This window comes from Sycon ciliatum, chromosome 4 (assembly GCF_964019385.1).
Source record: "Sycon ciliatum chromosome 4, ocSycCili1.1, whole genome shotgun sequence".
NCBI classification, from domain to species: domain Eukaryota; kingdom Metazoa; phylum Porifera; class Calcarea; order Leucosolenida; family Sycettidae; genus Sycon; species Sycon ciliatum.
Window position 1 is genome coordinate 33644981 of NC_088646.1, and position 20143 is coordinate 33665123.

General features: G+C 49.3%; 2 protein-coding genes across 2 annotated transcripts; one reads left to right on the forward strand and one right to left on the reverse strand.

Annotated features, from left to right (window-relative positions):
• Window positions 1-3981: 3981 nt before the first annotated feature.
• On the forward strand, window positions 3982-6174 carry LOC135815773 (uncharacterized). Its single transcript, XM_065329112.1, has 5 exons — window positions 3982-4196; window positions 4300-4390; window positions 5022-5091; window positions 5296-5413; window positions 5746-6174. The coding sequence occupies exons 1-5, from the start codon at window positions 4125-4127 to the stop codon at window positions 5851-5853; spliced, it is 459 nt and encodes a 152-aa protein (XP_065185184.1). The 5' UTR covers window positions 3982-4124; the 3' UTR covers window positions 5854-6174.
• Window positions 6175-6925: 751 nt separating this feature from the next.
• On the reverse strand, window positions 6926-18417 carry LOC135815772 (SR-related and CTD-associated factor 4-like). Its single transcript, XM_065329111.1, has 13 exons — window positions 18137-18417; window positions 17976-18059; window positions 17822-17866; window positions 15881-15949; window positions 15586-15675; window positions 14925-15033; window positions 14205-14485; window positions 13588-13649; window positions 11698-12302; window positions 11382-11482; window positions 10799-10906; window positions 9873-10044; window positions 6926-9664 (listed from the first exon to the last, which is right to left on the reverse strand). The coding sequence occupies exons 1-13, from the start codon at window positions 18164-18166 to the stop codon at window positions 7626-7628; spliced, it is 3795 nt and encodes a 1264-aa protein (XP_065185183.1). The 5' UTR covers window positions 18167-18417; the 3' UTR covers window positions 6926-7625.
• Window positions 18418-20143: the final 1726 nt, after the last annotated feature.

Consider the following 20143-nt stretch of genomic DNA (forward strand, 5'->3'; position numbering starts at 1 on the left):
AATCCCCATCTAGTAGGGCGCAGTCACCCAGTTTCGGTGGAAGTGCGCGAGTTCGATTGGGATTCAAGTAGGAAGGGAGCGTCTCAGCTTTCTCGGACCAAGACCATTCGACTCAGCACCCCGAAGACTACAACTGGTGAAATTTTAATTTTTGCCTTAACTTCCCCTTTAACTAGGCGCATCAAAAACAGAGTGATCCAGAATTTTACTCATTACTATTTTCTGATGATCGCTTAGAGCATGAAACTCAGAGTTAAAACACTTTTTCCGTCCTCTTATTGTTTTAACTAGGCGCATCTACACCAACTGAGTAGTGTGTGCAGAATACGGACTGCCTCGGCCCAATCGGGGACGTTTTGCCTATCATGCACACATACAAGTCATGTACGACGCCTTCCCACTCCCATGCGCACGCACACCATACTTCATCTGGCTCTGCTTTGTCACTACAATGATATACGTATAGGATATACCCTGAGCTGGAGTGTATATGGAAAATATACACCAAATACAAACCGAGGCCGCAGGCCGAGGTTTGTATGATGGTGTATATTATCCATATACACTCCAGCGAAGGGTATATCCGACTTATAGTATTATACCTACCTCAATATACACCCCCATTCATCACATAATGCTATACTAACCTTTTTAGTATAGCATTTTGTACTATAGTGTACATAGGATGTTGCCTATTTTGGGTACAAGATTGTAAGAACAACAGGGTTCAGCATCTGCAGCACAGTGGCTGGGTGGTATAAGGGGTTGCTTGAGATTCATACTGTTGTGGGTTTGAATCCTGCTCGTTCTCTTCCTTTGTCTTCGTTCTTTCAATTTTCTTTTTGAAGTGGAGAGAAAATTTCTAAGTCCCTCTTCTGAATCCTAAAAAGGAGTATAATATAATAACAGTATTTATTTCTCTACAGTGGTGTGTATTAACAGTATTTATTTCCTTCAATTTCATTCTTGAGCAAATACAATGAATATACACTGGCCGGGGATCTGTGTGATGAATGGGGGTGTATATTAAGGTAGGTATAAATGTACATACGAGCATAACACGCATGCACACCAACTCATACTTGTACTAGATAGCTCCGCTGCAGAATCAATGATTTTTTAAATGAGACATTCGTTTTGGTGCGTATGGAGTCGTACGTTGCTATTACACGTCGGATCCCGTTATGGCTAAACTGTGACTTGTTGAGTAATCAGCAGTGCTGTGTACCAAGTGTAGTATTTAGTATTGTAAAACCAGACACTTCCACCCGGGATTGCACACAAATATAACATGAAGACACCAACACTACCTTTTCGACATTCACAAACAGCACTTGATCATACTAATGTGTGTGGTCCTGGCGATAATTAACGAATTGGCTGCACTGGAGTCTGAGCACCCTGGCATGGTCACTTCCACATTTTTGAAATCCTCAATCATTTCAGTTTGCCTGGGCTGGGGGGGGGGGGGGGGGGGCTCCTACGACATGCCTTTATTTTAGGGTTATTTAGCAAAAGCACTACTGGGTGCCAAAGAAGGGGGGGGGGGTGAAACTATGCTACCGTAGTAAGTTTGTTCTTCAATGCCCAGCGGTACTATGAAAGACCACATCAGTACTTTTTAGCAGACCCGCCAGTGCATTCTTTTTAAAAGTTTCTTTAGGTTTTCATAGACTTTTTCGCTTGAGCTGGGTTCGGCCTCTGCAATTTCTTACTTTCACTTTGTCTTTCTACGTTTGGTATTGGAGTGTTGTGGCTGGCTGATCGTCCCTACACGCCCGTTAGCACAAAGTATATGTGCGCCTCTTGGTCATTCCACTCAGGCACACCCCGGACCCAACGCACAGAGAGATCAGGTTGGCAGAGCACTCAGGTCCACATACTATACAGGGGCGTAACTGCCCCCCCCCTTTTAGGGGGGGGGGGGTAGCACGGTCGCATGCATGTATTTGTAGGATGGCTGGTGCATGTCATTCATGGTCATTATGTGCATACTGAACCAAGGTCGAAACTTTTAGGGGGGGGGGGGGGGGGGGGGGTGCACGTGCCACCCGTGCCCTATGCGCCTGCTATAGTAACCGTAGAAACACAAAGCAAAAGTAAGAAATTGCTAAGGCCAAACTCGGCTCAAGCGGACAGGTCCGCTTGAGCAGTAGCGGAACACCTACATTGTACTTGTATTACAAAACCAAGTCTGAAAGACTCTAAGAAACCTAAAGAAAAACTAATCGATATCCTGGCAAAGTCGCACGTCATTCCAGGTACAGTCAGACCTCGCTTAGCCGCACATATCCATTTAGCACAAAAAAATATCCGGATAGGCGAGGGAACCGGATAACCGAACACACAGACGGAGTCTGCCTTTATATACATGTGGCACATCCAAAGGTGTGAAATTGTACGTACATGTACATGGATCCCATGCAGTACAGCTAGCTTGCACCGTGCGCACTGTGGGAAACAAGCGAAAACAATGGCATGTGCATGCAGCCAGCAGGCCAATTTTTTGTTGCTTGTAAAACTTCCTGATTCTAGCTTCTGCAAGCCACGTGCAACCGGATACGACAAAGCTTTTGTACACATTTGAACCACTTTGTACACAAAACCATGCACCGGTATGTGGATCGCGAGGTCCGGTTACGTTGCATGCGTCACGTATGCTGTAAATCGGCAACCAGCGATTTTCTTCCGGATGGCGAGGGATCCGGATAAAAGAGGACCGGATGAGCTAGGTCTGACAGTATGATGGTCTCGCGTCGTCTCCGTAGGTGCTAAGGCTCTCTGCCAAACACATAGTCGATCCCCTCTCTGTTGGCTGCAAACCAGGGCTGGCCGCACTGGTACCAACAAAATATCTTATATCAAGCACAGATATGCTCTCGAAGGCTGGTGATTAATTGTGACAGTCACATGTCATGCCAGGTTCCGGTTGGTCAGGTTATTACCGGACCAACTTGTTGGCCACCAACACGTGTTTCCTACTGACCTGTGGAGGGTATGCGTACCCATCATTATTATACACAAACTGTATACAGGCGCGTAGCACCGCCGTTGGGGGCGGTCCGGCCATGGGTGGTCCGGGGGATCTCCCCCGGAATTTTTTGGAAATTAGAGTGCAAAATCCTGCATTCTGGGCACTTTTGGCATTGTTTTACGATGTTGGTTGTGGTCGGGCGAAAAAGTGGTCCGGCGAAAGCCGGACCGGCCGGAGCGGCTGCTACGCCCCTGTTGTAGAAAAGGCCATGATACTACCGGACCAATCAAAAACAGCTTCCGGCGGTCATGCATGCAAAACTGTTTCCTTCCGGGCATACAACGATCGGCATTATTACTTGAAGTATGTCAGTCAGCGTATACCCGGTACCCAGAAGGAAACAATAACGACTCATTTGAGCACGGACAGTACATGCCGAGAGTACTACTACTAAGCTGGTTACTACGGAACAACTCACCTACTAATATCATCAGTCGAACAATGTGACACAGGCCTATGTATGCTCCGACAACTGTCAACTGATAGGAGAGTAGAAGCAGCTTTTTGGCTGACCCGAGGTGAAGTCTCTCAAGATTTGAGAGCCTAGAGAATCTGGAAACGTCAGAAAGGGGTACATGATCCGAGACATGGCAATCGCAGTGGTGAATTCAAATTTTCTGCTGTAGGTAAAAAAGTATCAACTATGGTATCGCCTGTGTCACCAACCTTCCATCGTTTCTGGCTATCCAATCTTTACAAACAACAAGCATGGAACCTTTGAACCTGAGTCTTCTTCTATATTTTGATTTACTGCATGCAGCTCAGGCAGAAGGTTGTCGTAGAAATCGTAGTGGGGGAGAGAGGAACCTTCAAAACTCCCAGTGACGAAAAATTAGAAAACTACGACGTCGTCATCTTTACTTCGGTCCTGTGCGCCTCCCTTGGCCGCTGCCGAATGTGCCAACTGAGAACCTTCAGCCTAGAAAAAAGCAAAAGGATGGGTTGCTTGGGTACCGGGTGACGAGTCAAGAAATGTGCACTTGAGCTTGAATTGAGAGTCTCTTCATCGTTTTGAAAAGATCTTGCATACTTCAACTACATCAGTTGCATCCGAGTGTAGCTTTTGCGTCTTCGCCCTCTACTCTTTACAATGTCGGTCAACGCTGCTTGTGTCCTCGCCGGAGACTCCGCCGTCAAGGGAGTCATCACGTTCACTCAGGCTGTAAGCAAAATACCCCGTCGTGTCTAGCAAGCCTTGCCGGTCGTGTTCGTTGGAAACGCACGATAATTATGCTTGTGTTTTCTTTCTTCTATGCGTGGCGAAGGAGGGAGCCACAACCGTGACCGGTGAGGTCACTGGCCTTGCTCCTGGAAATCATGGATTCCACGTTCACGTGTACGGAGACAACACAAATGGTAAATTTGCCTTTCGGACAATCATGTGGAGCGCGTGTGGGACAAATTCTGATTTATGTGCTCAGTAGCCTTTCACTGGAAGTTCCAATCTGTAATTTATTCCCAAGTAGATCACTGTAGATAGTGCCACACTCCTATTCAATGAAGAAATGTTTTGATCTGTCAGTAGATTTGGTCTGCCTACAAGCATAATACTTATAAATGAACAGAATATTCAGTATGTCATCGTTGGCTTACTTTTCCTCAATTCTGGGATTTTCTGATTCTCTGAAATACCAAACCTGGAATGCTGTGTACTGGGAGTTTGTTTTGTGGTGGCCTGAATTACATAATAATGTCACGGGAAGGGTGGTGCAGTGCTCTCTCTCTATCTCTCTGATAAAGCTGTGGGCCCTGAAATCCCAGCCCCCTCCCTGCTAAAATTGGCACTTCGTGTGCACCATCGCTGCAAAGAGCAATGTGAGCACACTGCAGTTGTGGCACATCCTGTCCATGGTGCTGGTGTGGGCCGTGTGGCACATTGTTCTTGCCACTCTACCCTGTCTTTTATGTTGGAGAGCAGGCCTGATTTCATTGTCTGTACCTGCATAATGGGTTATTTCCTCTGTGTGTGTGCGTGTGTGTGTCACAGGTTGCACCAGCGCTGGCCCTCACTTCAACCCCAGCAACAAGACGCACGGTGCCCCGTGCGATGAGAACAGGTATGCAGCTGCCTGTAGCCCTGGATGGTATAACATAAACTTTTCATCTGTCACCCAAACACGCTGAAACTGAACAATTTTGCATGAAGACCAGAGAGATCCATCAAGTATACTGTGATTGCAACAATGCACAATATGGTTTTGCAGTGACGAAACTGTCAATGAGCCGCCATCCAATGTGTTTTGTGTGCTTTTGCCTCGTAGACATGCTGGTGATCTTGGAAATGTTGTAGCTGGCGACGACGGCGTAGCCAAGGTCAACATCACTGACAGCCAGATCCCCCTGAGCGGCCCCAACTCCATCATCGGACGCACCGTTGTTGTAAGTACTTCAAAACAGCTACGTGTAGTTTGTGATTTTACCAAATTCTTCTGATGTATGTGTGGAACACTTTTCTTGGTGCTGGAGCTCCGGTGTCTGCTGTTGGATTGCGTAATTGAGCTGTTGCACATATCTATCACATAACTATACTGGAGAGTCATGTTGACTCCACTCCACTCCTCACATGCCGTGATCACTTTCTACGCAGATTTAGTCACACGAGATGTGTGAAACCGATCTAGAAGCCTGCTGATATGTCTCTGTTTGCCTCGGTTGCTAATTCTTGTTTTGTACTTTACCTGTTTTTTGTTTGTTTGTGTGCATTGTTGCAGGTGCACGCTGACCCTGACGATCTTGGCAAGGGTGGTCACGAACTCAGCCTGTCCACTGGCAATGCTGGTGCCCGTGTTGCATGCGGTGTCATCGGTATCGCCAAGTGAAAACCTGCCTTTTCGTTTGGGACTCGTTTACAAACCCGTGGATGCTTCTCCAGTGTGTTCCGAGCTGCTGCAAAACGCTGCGTTTTCTTTTCTACTGCCGCGTACCTCTTTTAGCCCAGACTCTGTCTAAACATCCATTTTCTACATTACCTGCTTTGTAGCAAGAGCCAGTGACAACTTTCAATGTCATTATACCGTCAAGGCCCAGGGTAATCCGAGTACATACATGCAGAACTCTACCAGTTCTTTGGCTGCGGGCCAAACATCCCCAATGCCGCTGGCTTCATGTAATTAGGTCGCTGCTAAAATAACGAAACGTTCTTTGCTTGTTGACCTGTGCCCTCAGTCCCGGGCGAAAGTGCTGCTGCCCCCTGCGGTACAGTATCACTTCCGCATCGTTTCTGTGGAATTCACGGGGCACAATGCTGGATTCATGGCTGCGGCCTCCCTAGTCTAGCCTAGTGCATGCAGTACGTTTAGCTTGGGTGGGGTAAGGAGCAGATAGAAGTCCATCAAGAATGGGGCACTATTCAAGAGAGGGCACTTTTTTTCAATGGTGGTATATTTATATCGCCCAGCACAAAACAAAGAAGACAAAGAAAACACAGACCCTACAGTCAATTTCAGAAATATAGACGCATAGTATTTTTTGAAATATTTCAAATTTGGTTGGAGCTTTTCGATCATTTTTCTCGGAATATTGCTCAGGTCCTTCCCCCAATTACTCTCATAGACTTGGTAAGCGTTCGGATAGCAAATGGCCAATTTCGAAACAAAATGATCGCACATTTTATGTGGTATAGATGCTAGCCTAACGGTTTTTCGAAATCACACGTCTATATTTTTGAAACGCACTGTAAAGTGTACTGGTATCTGTCACAACTCAACAGAAACCGCAACACGAACTGCAACCAGTGAGTGTAATGCGGCATGGAAGAGACCATTAGCAAAACTTGCACACGCGCTTGGTTACACGCCCAGGGGGGGGGGGGGGGGGGGGGGGGGACTATTCAAGAGAGGACTCAAATGGCAGCATGCTCACAGGATATGCACGAGAGTGAAGACACAAATACACGAGTAAAATGTACGACTTCATGACCATTGTGAATCCAGACGAAGGGGAGAGGCTGTCTAAATGTAATAGAAGTGAACAAAAAGGACGACAGGAAGAAAGAAATGAAAACGCATGTGTTCGTGTGAGTATGCAACCTGAACATGCTGCATCAATATTCCGAAATTACAGGCAGTTCTCTGCAAGACACTAAGCCAGTAGAGCTACAGCGTAGCTAGAACGAAGCACAGAGGTGTTTGCGTTTGGTCATACAATTTAAATAGCAATGACAAAAGCAGCACCGCAGCAATACGGTGCAGCAGTGCGTCTCATTCCAGAATCGAACACGGGTACTAGAACTATCCAGACAGGTCAGCCAGTCAACAGCAAGACATACATACATGCAGGGCAATGTGATAGAACATAATATCCATAGCAATGGTACGGGGGGGGGGGGGGGGGGGGGACAGACGCAGCACAGCGCAGAACTCAATAGAACAAGACAATCACTCTCACTCTCTTACGCACCCACACACACGCACACATACACCAGGGAAGTCTCGGGCAGTTTACCGCAAGGCAGGTACAACGCATCATAGAGCATACACGCACATACATACACACACGGGCACGCACACGACAAATCGACTCATACAGCTCTAATCACATATGTACAAAGGCAAGAAAAAGAAGTCTGTACAAAATCGTAAAATAAGGATACTTAATCTTCTGCACTGGCAGCAGGTTCTGGTGAAGCAGCTGCAGAGGCAGAGCTTGCCTCACTAGCTGGCTTTTCTACATCTTCAGTGTGAGTTGAAGGCACAGGACTACTAGCAAACATGTCCGTGTCATTGGTGCCGTTGTCGTGTGGCTCCGCAGTACTGTGCTCGGAAGTGCTCTTTGCACCCTCTGTAGACTGTACATCCTGATCGTGAGAAAGAGCCGACGGGGTCTCGGACCGTGCTGATGCAGGCTGCAAGACCGCAATGCCTGACATGGCAACGGTAGCAGCAGGAGAAGTAGGAGCATCAGTTGACATCGCGGTGGCATCATCAGCACTAGCAGCAGCAGTGCCTGGCTGACTTGCCACACTGTCCTCGCCGGGCGCAGCAGCAGCTGCTGCACTGGCCACCGACTGTTGACTGAGTCTTCTGGCAATGCCGCTGCCGTCTAACGGCTGCACAGAACTATCATCATGAGTATCACCCACATTATCATCATCCTCATCACTGGAGACTACATCCATAGGATCATACGGTTCATCATTGCCTTCTGCTGACGCTGCTGCAGCAGTAGCAGTGTTCTCAGGAGCTGCTGTTGCTGCTGCTGCCAGTGCCATCGCAGCAGGGCTACGCGTTACATCATCATTGCAGGTATGCGTAGTTGCATCTCCCACTTGCCCAGGGACAACACCGGGCTGTTGATCCGTAGCAGCGAGAGGTGAACGATGATGTGGTGAACCAGCTGGCAAGCGGTCTTCATTGCTCTCACCAGGACCAAACGAGAAGGGCTGCTGGCGTGCTCCATCTGCTGCTGGCTGAAAGGGAAACGCCATCGATCTCGGATCATGTCTTGCTTGCGGATAGTGGTCATGCCGGTCGTGCTGCTCATGCATAACGTGCTCATTTTGTTCAGGAGCAAAACCATGGTCGAATACACGTGGCTGTGGCGGGCGATCCTCGGGTGGCGGGCCTAACAGCGCCGGCCTGTCAAAGTCACGACTCGGGAAAGGCTCGTCGGGATGTCTGTAGTGTTGCTGATCCTGGTGGTACGGCTGGCGACTTTCATCCATATACCGACCAGGTGGGCCTTCATCGTCATGTCGCGTATGTTGCTGCTGTTGATGGTGCTGCTGGTGATGGTGATGTTGATGATGATGCTGCTGCTGCTGCTGCTGCTGCCAGTCATCATGCTGATTCCAGTGTTCATGCTCAGGTTCTTGTCTACCCGCAAACGGAGGACGGTCCTCGCGCTCATGCCAGCCTGCTTGATGGTGATGAGGCGGTTGATCGGCAGCAGGAGCATGATGATGGTGGTGGTGGTGGTGGTGGTCTGGTGGTTGGTGCGCCGGAGCTTGGTCATAGTGCGCTGGCCGAGCTGCATCCGGTGCCCAGTGCCCAGTGTTGTGTGTTGCTGCTGCTGAGGCTGGTGGAGCAGCTGACACCGGTGGTGCTGCTTGTTGTTGGTGACCCATCCTGGAGTCCTGAGGCGGCATGCCTGGGCGAGGAGGCGGCGGCGGAGGTCCGGGAGCCATGTGTCGAGGTGCAGGCGGACCGGGCGGACCTTGCATTGCAGCTTGTTGTCCAGGGTGGCCTTGCGCTCCCGGCATGGGCTGCTGCTGCATGGGCTGAGCCTGCATGTTGGACAGTGAGGTGACTTGAGGGAACTGAGCGGGCATACCACCAGCATCATTAGGAGGACCATTGGCGACATTGGGCATCTGCGGTGGCATTCCCATGGGGAACATGCCAGCTTGGTTCTGGCCAGCTGGCGGCTGCATTCCTACTGGCGCCTGCATACCAGGTTGTTGTGCCATCATCTGGGGCGGCATGGACATGCCAGGAGGGGGCATCATGCCCGGTGGGAACATACCTGGGGGTGGTTGACCCATTGGAGGGGCCATCATGGGTGGCATGCCCGGCGGGGGAGCCATACCAGGTGGGAAACCCATTGGGAGCATTCCTTGCGGCTGCACAAACGACGACTGCTGTTGCGCCACAGCAGCATTCGCGGCGGCCTCCGTACTCGTGGCTGGCGGACCTATCACAAAGGGAAAAAACCAAAGGGCATACACTTCAGCAAAGAAGTCACAGATCATACTCGATGGTAGATAAACAATGACAGCTTGCTATGGCAATAACTACAATAGTGTACAAAACTGGATCAAACGCACATGTGCAGAGAGAAAGTGAGAGACACACACCCATCCAGGATGGTTCAAATGGCAATGTTCACCACGCATTCGTACTTTTCGGAGCAGGGAGTGTGGTGGAGTCAATGGTTCCACCTTCCGTGAGCTGCTCCTCCATAAACGGCGGTGTTCCCAGTTTCTCCCAGGGAATGTAGCTTGCACCAATGTCCACGTCCCAGAATTCCTTCATTTCCTTGTGATTCGTACCCTTGCCACATGCCCACGCCACCTAAACACGCACACACACAAGAGACAATAAAAAAAAACTAGAACGGTCATCGGGAGTACTGCATTTTGAAGTGTACATACTTTGGCCTTGGGTTGAAGAGACCAGCCAGGAGAATTAGTACCAGATAAGTTCAAGTAGCAAGTCAGATCAAACCCTAAACCTAGCGGTGTTTCACTGTGTACAGTTCTGGTTTACCCGACCACTCCTAGAGGAGACACGCAGACAGGCAGGGATCTTCTACCGTACAGTACTGTCAGGCGCCGAAGAACGGAGCGCTGAAGAACGGCCAGCCTAGAATTTCGCCAAGCACAGCATACCGATGTATACAGGGTGACTCAACTGTGCATAGACTGCAATACATGAAAATAAGAACGGTCTACGCTAGGGGGCTGACTCTCCAGTTCTTCGGCGACCAACAGTACTGTAGTTTGTTAGGCACAGCCTAGGCCTAGCAAACCACATAAGTTGGTTGCTTTGGGCACAAGCACGGCTCCAACTTGTGAAGTACTGTAGTAGGCATTCCGGTATTCAACACCATTCAAACAGCGTGCGTCAATCCCGAGCAGGTGTGAAACGAATTGAATGTCTACAGAAACAGAGACCTCTCGAGTGCCTGCGCGGGAAAGAAATCACACAATCAAGAGATCTGGACCAACTCTGCATCACTGCCATCCTCTGCCAAAAATATCAAGGATAAACTTTTAGGACAATCACATGTACAGAGAAGATAAACATATCATCAGACACTACAGACCTTGGCAGTTTGGTTGTTGATACGGAAACCCTTCAGACCCGTTACAGCCTCAGCAGCATCCCGTCGGTTGGCCATGCACACATATGCACAGCCTCGTGCAATGACAAGCTGCAATGACGCACAAACACACAAGCGTGCACACACACACACACACACACACACAAACACACACATACATACATACACACACACACACACACACACATATACACACACATACACACACATACATATACACACATACACACAGCCATTTCAAGAAAAGCAGAAACACTACCCACAAACCGAGACAATCAATCTGGAACACAGTTACAAACCTCTGCAGTAATGCCATACGGTCGCAACACAATGTATTTCTTGAGATTCGCACGTACGGGCAAAGCTGATGCTGGGCACATAAAGAGTACATTATACGCCAGGCCACAGGCGCTCTAGACCAGGGTAAGTATAGGCCTATAGAATCTTGCTCCACAGCCAGGCTGTGCTTGACGGAACAATGCAATAACATGGCGCGAAGCACTATCGTAAAAAGCAGGACACATGTAACATTGTACATTAGCACTGAAGTCCGACAGTCACTTACATCAATTGCTGAAATTTCTCCATACTCGCCAAAGATCTCATTGAGAGCATTGGAGGACGTAAACTTGGGCAGGTGGCCAATCCATATGGTGTTGCTAGAAACTGCACACACACGGGAAAAAATTGTGACATTCACTATCGAACAATGTGTTCAAGCGGGAGATGAACGTTGGGAAATACGGACTTCAAGGCTCCTTGTCCCTTGACGTCAACATAATGAAGGTAATGCTATTACGAACCAGATTTGAAACGCTAAGCCAGGGACCTACTGCACTTTGTATGATATTCCAAAGCCAAAGCTGCCAAACAACACTTACTAGTAACATGGCCAGTTAGTTTCGGTGGATGGCCAAGCTTCCTTCGTCGCCGCTCTGCTTCTTTCTCTGCTTTTCGCGCGGCCTCAGCTCGTTCTGCTTCTTGACGTGCTCTCTCCTCTGCCTCTCTTGCCTCGGCCTGAGCTTTGGCCTCGGCCATTGCCCTCTCCTCCTCTAGCCGTGCCGCTTCCTCTGCAGCCTTTCTTAGTTCAGCTTCCTGTGCAGCGGCCGTAGCAGCAGCAGCATCGTGCTCACTGCGACGACGTTTCGGAGACTTGGACGCTGAGCGCTGAGACCAGCGAGAAGAGCGAGTAGTGCCACCACTCTTGCGCTCCCGGGATCTGGAGCGAGAGTGGCTGCGCTTTCGCGATGACGTGTCCCATCGGCTGCTCTTACGGCGGGGAGAACGTCGCGGCGGCGGCGGAGACGGCGATTCACTGCTGCCGCGTCGTCGCCGTCGCGACTTCTTGTCCGCGTCGCGAGACCGATTGTGATCTTCGCGCGATGACGACCGGGCTGACTTTCGGCGCGATGCGGTGTCCTCTGAGTGGCGCGGCTTGTCCGCTGCTGGGTGCCGAGAGTTGCCTGATGCCTGCACATGCGTCCCGCTGAGCAGCGATCGCAAAATACACATACAGTAAGTATCGTTTATAAAGTGACCGGATATAATGATATACCGGTTATAGTGATAGAACACGTCAAAATCAAAATCAAATCAGAAAAAATACAGCTAAAATATCACTATATACACTATTATCGGCTATACCGATATATCGCTTATTGTGATGGACTTCAGGAAGCAAACCATATCAAATGTACAGGAAAATATCGCATATAATGATCAAGAGTGATGATCACACATGTCCGTTTCTGGCTGTGCTACCCCTCGCAATGTGCTCCCTTTGTATGCTCTTGTCCGTTTCTGTATGCACATGTCCTTTTCTGGCTGCGCTACCCCTCGCTCCCTTTGTATGGTCTTGTCCTTTTCTGTATCTTTCTGCATGCTCTTGTCCGTTTCTGGCTGTGTTGCCTCTCACGATGATGTTGCCAACTCACGTACACAGCCACTCATGTCTATTTCTGGCTCTACGCAACTCGTTGGACACCGAGTAGATCTACGTGAGTACGGATCCAGCTCAGGCTTTTTTTGGAGAACACGCTGAAGAAGCAGCCATGCCACATGATGTATCGAAGTTCTAGTACATGTACAGTCTGTACTCGTACTGCACTGCCATGCACTGCTCTGTGTCATGCACCGGTACACAGTCCGCGGAGCATGCATGCACTTTCAGCATGCTTTTTCCAGCGTGTACGCATCATTTCATGTGCAGTCATGTGCCATGTGTCGGTCAAACATGCAAATCGGCTATAGTGATGCACCGGATATAGTGATAAATTTTCGAAAATCAAAGGGGCACGTTATATCCGATATTTACTGTACCAAGACAATCATGTTCATGGTATAGGGAAAACACATAGAGTTGGAAGATCGTCAACATGCCCAGCAGAGAATAATGGCGTCTCTTCATGTAATATCATACTAATATGCACCAAAAATATCTATTAGGAAGCGTTTGATTGGTCTGACCCGGAACAGGATCATTTCGAATAGCGACACCAGATTAGGCTGCACTAGCTCAGAACAGGTTCAGTATGCTCCGACCCCACCCAAGACTGGAGCAGCCAAAGCAAGTTGAAAACCCAATGAAATCGTGGTGATAATTTCTGCAACATTTCTTGCAAAATCATTGGCTGTTCTGTTTGACTGAGAACTGCTGTTCGGACTGCTCCAGTAAATCTGAAATTCGGATTGATCAATCAAACATACCTCTAGTAAACCGTGTGTGCAATTGATATACACATACCGTACTTCTATCGAAGGTGACATCTTACCTGGCTGTGTGGCCACGAGAATGCCGTGATGATGCCTGCGGCGATTCGTCAATGAAATTATCCTATGCAGACAACAATATAGCACTCTTACATCTCAGTAAATGGATATAACAAAGGAACACCAGGCAAGTGCTGGTCTTATGACACCAATAATGACAACTCAGGCATATACAGGTACAATGCTTCACACACTGAATCCAAAGTGGCCCACTTAGTGATAACAGTGAATACTTTTAAACCCTTCCATTCCCCCTGAGAGAAAAGTAGTACTGGTAACATCTCTGACTTTTGGAACAAAGGAAGTGATTACTCAGTCCGAACAATCGCACATGGTCTCTTTGCTGCAAACATCTTTCTGTTTTCCCTGACAAAACTTTGGTGAAGCTAGAAAGACAGTTGGAGAGAGAGAGAGAGAGAGAGAGAGAGAGAGAGAGAGAGAGAGAGAGAGACAGAGAGAGAGACAGAGAGAGAGACAGAGAGAGAGAGAGAGAGAGAGAGAGAGAGAGAGAGAGAGAGAGAGAGAGAGAGAGAGAGAGAGAGAGAGAGAGAGAGAGAGAGAGAGAGAGAGAGAGAGAGAGAGAGAGAGAGAGACAGACGAAGACACAGCCTCAACATACCGACGGTGGTGCAATGCCAGGCGTGACCTGTGATACAAAGTTGGCTGCCTTGGTCTTCGGCGACACAGAACCAGACGCTTGCAAAGTAGTTGGATTCAGCATAGACGTAGGTGTTGGTGCTGGGTCCACCGGCTTTACATGCTCTCGTTGTGTAGCTAACTGCTGCTGTAGTTGCTGCTGCATTTGCAGTTGTTGCTGGAGCTGCTGCAATTGATGTAGTTGTTCTTTTTGCTGCTGGAGTGTCTTTGCTATGTCTTCGCTGGCAGCATCCCCACCTTGGGCTAAATAAATAAATACAGACACAAGCAAAGAGGTTAGCTATGTTCAGTAGTGCGCACAGAAGCCTGACATTAGAAACAGCCGGCCTTGCCACCCAGACCTCGCTAACACAGCGTATCTTATTGCACAGCCAGACCTGTACACGACATATCGTTGCAAACCAAAACGTACTATCAAGCATCCAAATACAGACATACCAGGACACTGGCAGCAAGTAGTTACATGGTACACGTAACACCATACAAGTCTCCCTAAATCCAGGAGTTCAGTTCAGGTTTTTGTACGTGGATATTAAAGAGAGGTCTGGATAACTGACTCTTGACTGTACAAAGCCATTACAGAGATATGCATGAATATCCATAAAAGAATTACATCCCATAAGGAACAAAGTGCATGTAAAAACACGCTCACAGAAGTACACGTGGCCAATACAAACCATACATTTGGCTGCCTCGGCTGTCGGAGACGCCATAGCCATAAGAGACTGAAGAATGTCCGGGCTATAAACACTGTTCTTTTGCCACACGTTGAGAATGCGTAGAATCTTGCTCTGCCAGAGAACATCACCAACAACAACAAGCAGAAGAGAAACGTAAATTTAAGCAGGTAAGAGTGGTGAGGCATCCTGCAGCTTCATAGGGTTGGTTCACATGTTGCCGGTGCGCACTGAAACAGGAGACCGCAGTGCCTGTCGCAACCTTTCCTGGCGGAATGTGGTTAGGTGAATCAGTGAAATACACGTAATAAGTGGCAAAACTGTACAGAAAATCACCAGCAGCCAGTGGTCGGGAAAGTGGGACAATGCTCAACCCTTGCAGCCTGTCCCAGCCGGACCCAATGTGTATACTGGCCTGGGTTCTGTGCATATCAGTGATGGAAGGTAAACTTTGTCAAAAGTTCAGGCCTCGACTTGCCCCAATCTTAGATCAGGCCCATTGACCATTCTTGTGTTTCAAGGTGGCAAATTCGGGTGGCATAGCTCAAGCACAAGAGACACCAGCATCAACGCATAAACTCATTGCGCAGTGCACCAGCAAAACTACATGTACCGGTAGGTCTGTCAGGTCCGGGTGGCCTGACAGTACATTCGAATCAGTCTTACCTGATCTGCCATGGGGCACTTGTAGAGATTCTCAAACGTCTTGGTTAGGTTCTTGCCGAAGCGTGGCGCAAAAACATCCTTCCTGCCAAACTGCCAACAGAAAGTACAGGCACCAACAGACAGTGCACCAGCCATAAGGATTCAGAAGAACATCCCAGCGGGGAAGACAAGTACGGCTTCATCTTGTTCATACAAGATGCATGTGTACACAACAACAGCTCAGCTCCTCCTAGATAAGCAACCGATGACACATTCCTGACACACATCACCACACGGTGACACCAGATGATCTTACTTGATGTTTGGAGTGGCGGACAATAGAGTCCAGGACGTAGAGACCTTGCACTTTGTACTCTGGCCGGGCCTGAGGAGATCAACATAACAACGCAAAACAGCAAAAGCAGAAATGCTATTCACACGCAAACTTATGTGCGGTAGCCTCTTCCCCAGAAGTCATGCACAGAGCCAAGTCTGCATGTGTGGTGGCGGCGGTGGTGGTGGTGGTGTATGTGTGTGTGTGTTCGCATACTTGGCTGTCTGGTGTCTTCTGATGGCAGGATAGGTGAGGAGGTCGGTCGACGGCTGCTTGCTGCAACCTCTCGCGCCTTTGGTGCTATCTGCTGCATCTCTGACACCCGGAATTATCTATTCGTAGCAAACGCAGGCTCTGTTAGGGCCGGGTTCCACTGCGGCTCCGCGGCACTTGGCTGCATGCAGCGGAGCAGCGCGGTTCCACTGACACTCGCCATTGGCGGTACCGCGGTCGTGGTCCACACTTTTTGATGACGTTTCACCTGCCTGCGCACGCGAAATCAAAAAAATCCTCGTGTTCTGGCCGGCGCAACGAATTAAATTTTGAATTTTAAAATTCTGGCGTACGAAACAATGCAAAGTACGGGAAACAGGTCGAGCCGCGACCACGGCTCGCAGTTTTTGGTCAAGAATCGTAGCAAAAGCTCGCGGTGAGCCGCGGCCTCGCTGCTCCAGCTCAAGCCGCGGTCACTATGGTAATGATGACGTTTCAAGCCGCGAAAGACGAGCAGCGGAGCAGCGGAGCCGCAGTGGAAACCGGCCCTAAGACCAGTTTCATCCCACCGCTGTTGCTTGGTGCTGCAAGTCGGCCAATTCTTCACCATGATGCGCAGTGCCTGGACAGTTTCCGCCGCTGGGGCCTCAGGGCTATCCTTGGCGTGTCGAGATGGAAACATGGAGCTTGACCATGTCACCACTGCTGATCTCCACAAGCGACAGGGTGAGTCAGATTTGCTGTCGGATGTTCTGAGGAGATGGCGGCTCCTGTGGCTGGGCTATATCACGTGGATGCCGGGGACTGGATGTCTAAGCAGCTCCTATTTACATGGCTCCCTTAGACCCGCCCTGCTCATGGAACCCGCCTCTGATGAAAGCAGAGCGATGTACGGCTATTAGTAGCGGAGGACTGGTTCAATCTTGTGCAGGAACGACAAGAGTACTGTTCACCATATCACGCAGAGGTGACCAGTAAGCCTGCCAGAGCATCACTGACACGTGAGGTTTGTAAGAGGCTTCTAGCAAGTCTGGCCACAAACGTCACAAGTGCCTTGATGCCCGCCGGCTATTCCATACAGAACCAACCGTCACCCAGGCACTGCCCTGGCTGCAGGCGCTGGTTGCGCAGTGCAGGCGGTCTGGACGTCCACAAATGCATGATGGTCATGTCATCGTCGTCGCCATCACCATCATCATCAGTGCTGGCTACACATGCGCCATTCGCAACTGCGGCGGATCGACTGCCTGTTGCCGGGGCGCGGCGTTATCATCGTCACTGCAGCCGGTGAGATCCGTGCTCCAGGTCGGTGACGGGATTTGGATGCCACAGCTGCCAGCGGGGCATACGGCGCCGAAGGGGGAGCGTGGAGAACTGCCAATTCAGTGTGAGGGTTGCACACGGCGTTTCACACGGCCAGGAGACCGGTCTCGTCACGGGTGCCATCATGATCGTGACACTCGGCGACAGCTCTTCCTCTTCAGGGGTGGTGTGGCCAGGCACTGGTATACAAGGCAAGATGAGTGTGTGTGTGGGGGGGGGGGGGGGGTGTGCATGCGTGTGTGCGTGTGCGCGCACGTGTGTGTGTTTGTGTGTGTGTGTGTGTGTGTGTGTGTGTGTGTGTGTGTGTGTGTGTGTGTGTGTGTGTGTGTGTGTGTGTGTGTATGTGCGTGTGCCATGTGGGGGTACTGGGTATCAAGAAGTACTCACCTTGCTTATGAACTTCTCTACTCCCATTACCACATGTTTGTAGTGCTAGAGTGGCAAAACACAGAAAATGCAAGGCAACAAAAACACTTCAGCGAACCCCAGGATATTTCAGACCATTCAACTGGCACATGACTGCGGAACGGCCGCTACAAACCTTGAGGCCTTTCATTGCTGCTTTGGTGATTGCAGACATCTTCGCCTTGGACACTGGTGGCCTACTCTCCGTGATGGAGGAGAGCTATGGAGCAACACCACACCAGCAGATAACAATGATATTCCACTTCGATACCATAGACTTTGAACGATCTCACTAACCAGTTTGTTAAAACTGTCAATTTCTTCCATGGCGAATACAATCAAAATCAAAAATATACAAATTCTCAGAACAGCTGTTCAAGAAGTTGCATAGGTGCAATGCTTCACAGCCACTTTTCAACCATGCTGCAGTTGAGACAGTAGACAGACTAGACTCCGAGCTAGATAGCTGAAAGCACAACTCGTTGCAATTGAGACCCACAATGCAAGTCTCGTCGACCAGGACAGTATCACAACTTCAAAAGTTGTATAGCGGCAATACAAAAAATAAAGCGAAACTGGGGAAAGAAAAATATATTTCGGCATTTCATGCAGGTCTTGTTGTGTAGATCATGATGAATCATGACTGACCTGTACTGTACTGCCGTATGTACGCGCTGTACTACTGCCGTACTGGTCCAGCTCAGCTGAGTGGTGTGCCGCGTACAACTCCCGCTAAACACGAAACAGCGTTCCCAACATCGCTATGGAAACGAAATATTAGCCGCGCCATTTTCGAATGCGTGGCCGGCGCGGCCGCAACCGGCGCGATTACCGTATATCACCGGGCGCGGCCAAGACAGGACGGGTACACTGGCAGTACATGTACCCAGTCCGGCGCCCGGATCGGAGTCACCCAGCATGCAGCAAGAGCCAGCCCTGCAGAGACCGGTTTGTTCGTAGCATGGGAGTAGTACAATACCCTACAATTGTATTGGTATTGTACTACTCCCTGGTTCGTAGACAGCATGCAGGTGTTTAACAGTTACCACCGTATACCGTAGTGGTCTTCCTGACCCAGGGAGTTTTTTAGGGCTCCCGAATCCACACCATGTACCAGTGACCTGACTGCTACTACAAGTTACTCATCATTCCTGTCTCCCCCACTGCATCCTCAGCTAAGCGCATTAGCCATGCTGGAGCTATCCTGTGGAACCAGCTCCCAGACACAGCACGCCTCAAAGAAAGCGCTCCACTTTCAAATCGCTAAGCCTGGCCTTTCTGTTAGGCAGTACCGTCAACTAGGATGAACTCATCTGCTTCACTACCTCTCTCTCTCTCCCTCCCTCCCTCCCTCCCTCCCTCCCTCCCTCCCTCCCTCCCTCCCTCCCTTCTGTCGTCCACATGTATCAAAGGAGGCGAAATCGCCTGTTTGTGGTGCGACGTTAAATAAACTTCTACAACAACAACAACTCCTTTCTTCCCGGTTGCCGTGCTAGTGACTTTTTTCCCCCTGCTGCCGTGCTCATATTAGTTATCTAACTACACAGCTGTATCTTTTTCTTGGTTCTGTTTGTCCGCTTATTATTATATTTTTTGTCATTAGGTTTAGGCCTGTTTTGGAACTCCACTTTAAATAAAGCCAAACACAACACACAACACTGACTGTAGTCTATCCCCGGTCCAAACCAGTCCAGAGATACGTGTAGATCTACATGTCACTGTCAGACTCGTAGAGTTGAACCACAGCAAATACTGCTACAGTCAGACCTCGCATAACCGCACACATCCGTTTTCCACAAAAATATCCGGATAGGCGAGGGAACCGGATAATCGAACACACATACTGTATGTAAGCATGGCATATGCTGTACATTTGTAACCAACTATTTTCTTCCGGATGGCGAGGGATCCGGATAAACGAGGACCGGATAAGCGAGGTCTGACTGTACCAAGGTTACAGTGTAACTAAGCACTTCAGGAAGTATTTAGAGGGAAACAATTCAGAGGACAATGACTTTATTATGTGATGTACAACATCAGTGTACATCTGTGTATATCAGTGTACATGTCAGTGAGTCGTATTTTACGACTCCCTGGTACATGTAGTGGCACGAGTTGCCCAGCTGCATTATAAGATAAGTATAACCTGCCAGGGAGCCCTACAAACCCGCTGTTCAGTGTACGGCACCTACAGCCTGGTATATCAGGCAAGCTGGATTCCCCATGACACAACGTCACCGTGTACGCCGCGTACTCACACAGTTGAAATTCTCATCAGTCATGGGACGACAGAGCCACAATGAC

Coding starts and splice junctions, on each gene's coding strand:
- LOC135815773 (XM_065329112.1), top strand. CDS start 4,125: ATGTCGGTCAACGCTGCTTGTGTCCTCGCCGGAGACTCCGCCGTCAAG. Junction 5,092..5,295: donor GCCCCGTGCGATGAGAACAG/GTATGCAGCTGC, acceptor TTTGCCTCGTAG/ACATGCTGGTGATCTTGGAA. Junction 5,414..5,745: donor TCATCGGACGCACCGTTGTT/GTAAGTACTTCA, acceptor GCATTGTTGCAG/GTGCACGCTGACCCTGACGA.
- LOC135815772 (XM_065329111.1), bottom strand. CDS start 18,166: ATGGAAGAAATTGACAGTTTTAACAAACTG. Junction 10,045..10,798: donor TCAACAACCAAACTGCCAAG/GTCTGTAGTGTC, acceptor GTGCGTGTTTAG/GTGGCGTGGGCATGTGGCAA. Junction 9,665..9,872: donor CACACTCCCTGCTCCGAAAA/GTACGAATGCGT, acceptor CCTTTGTGATAG/GTCCGCCAGCCACGAGTACG.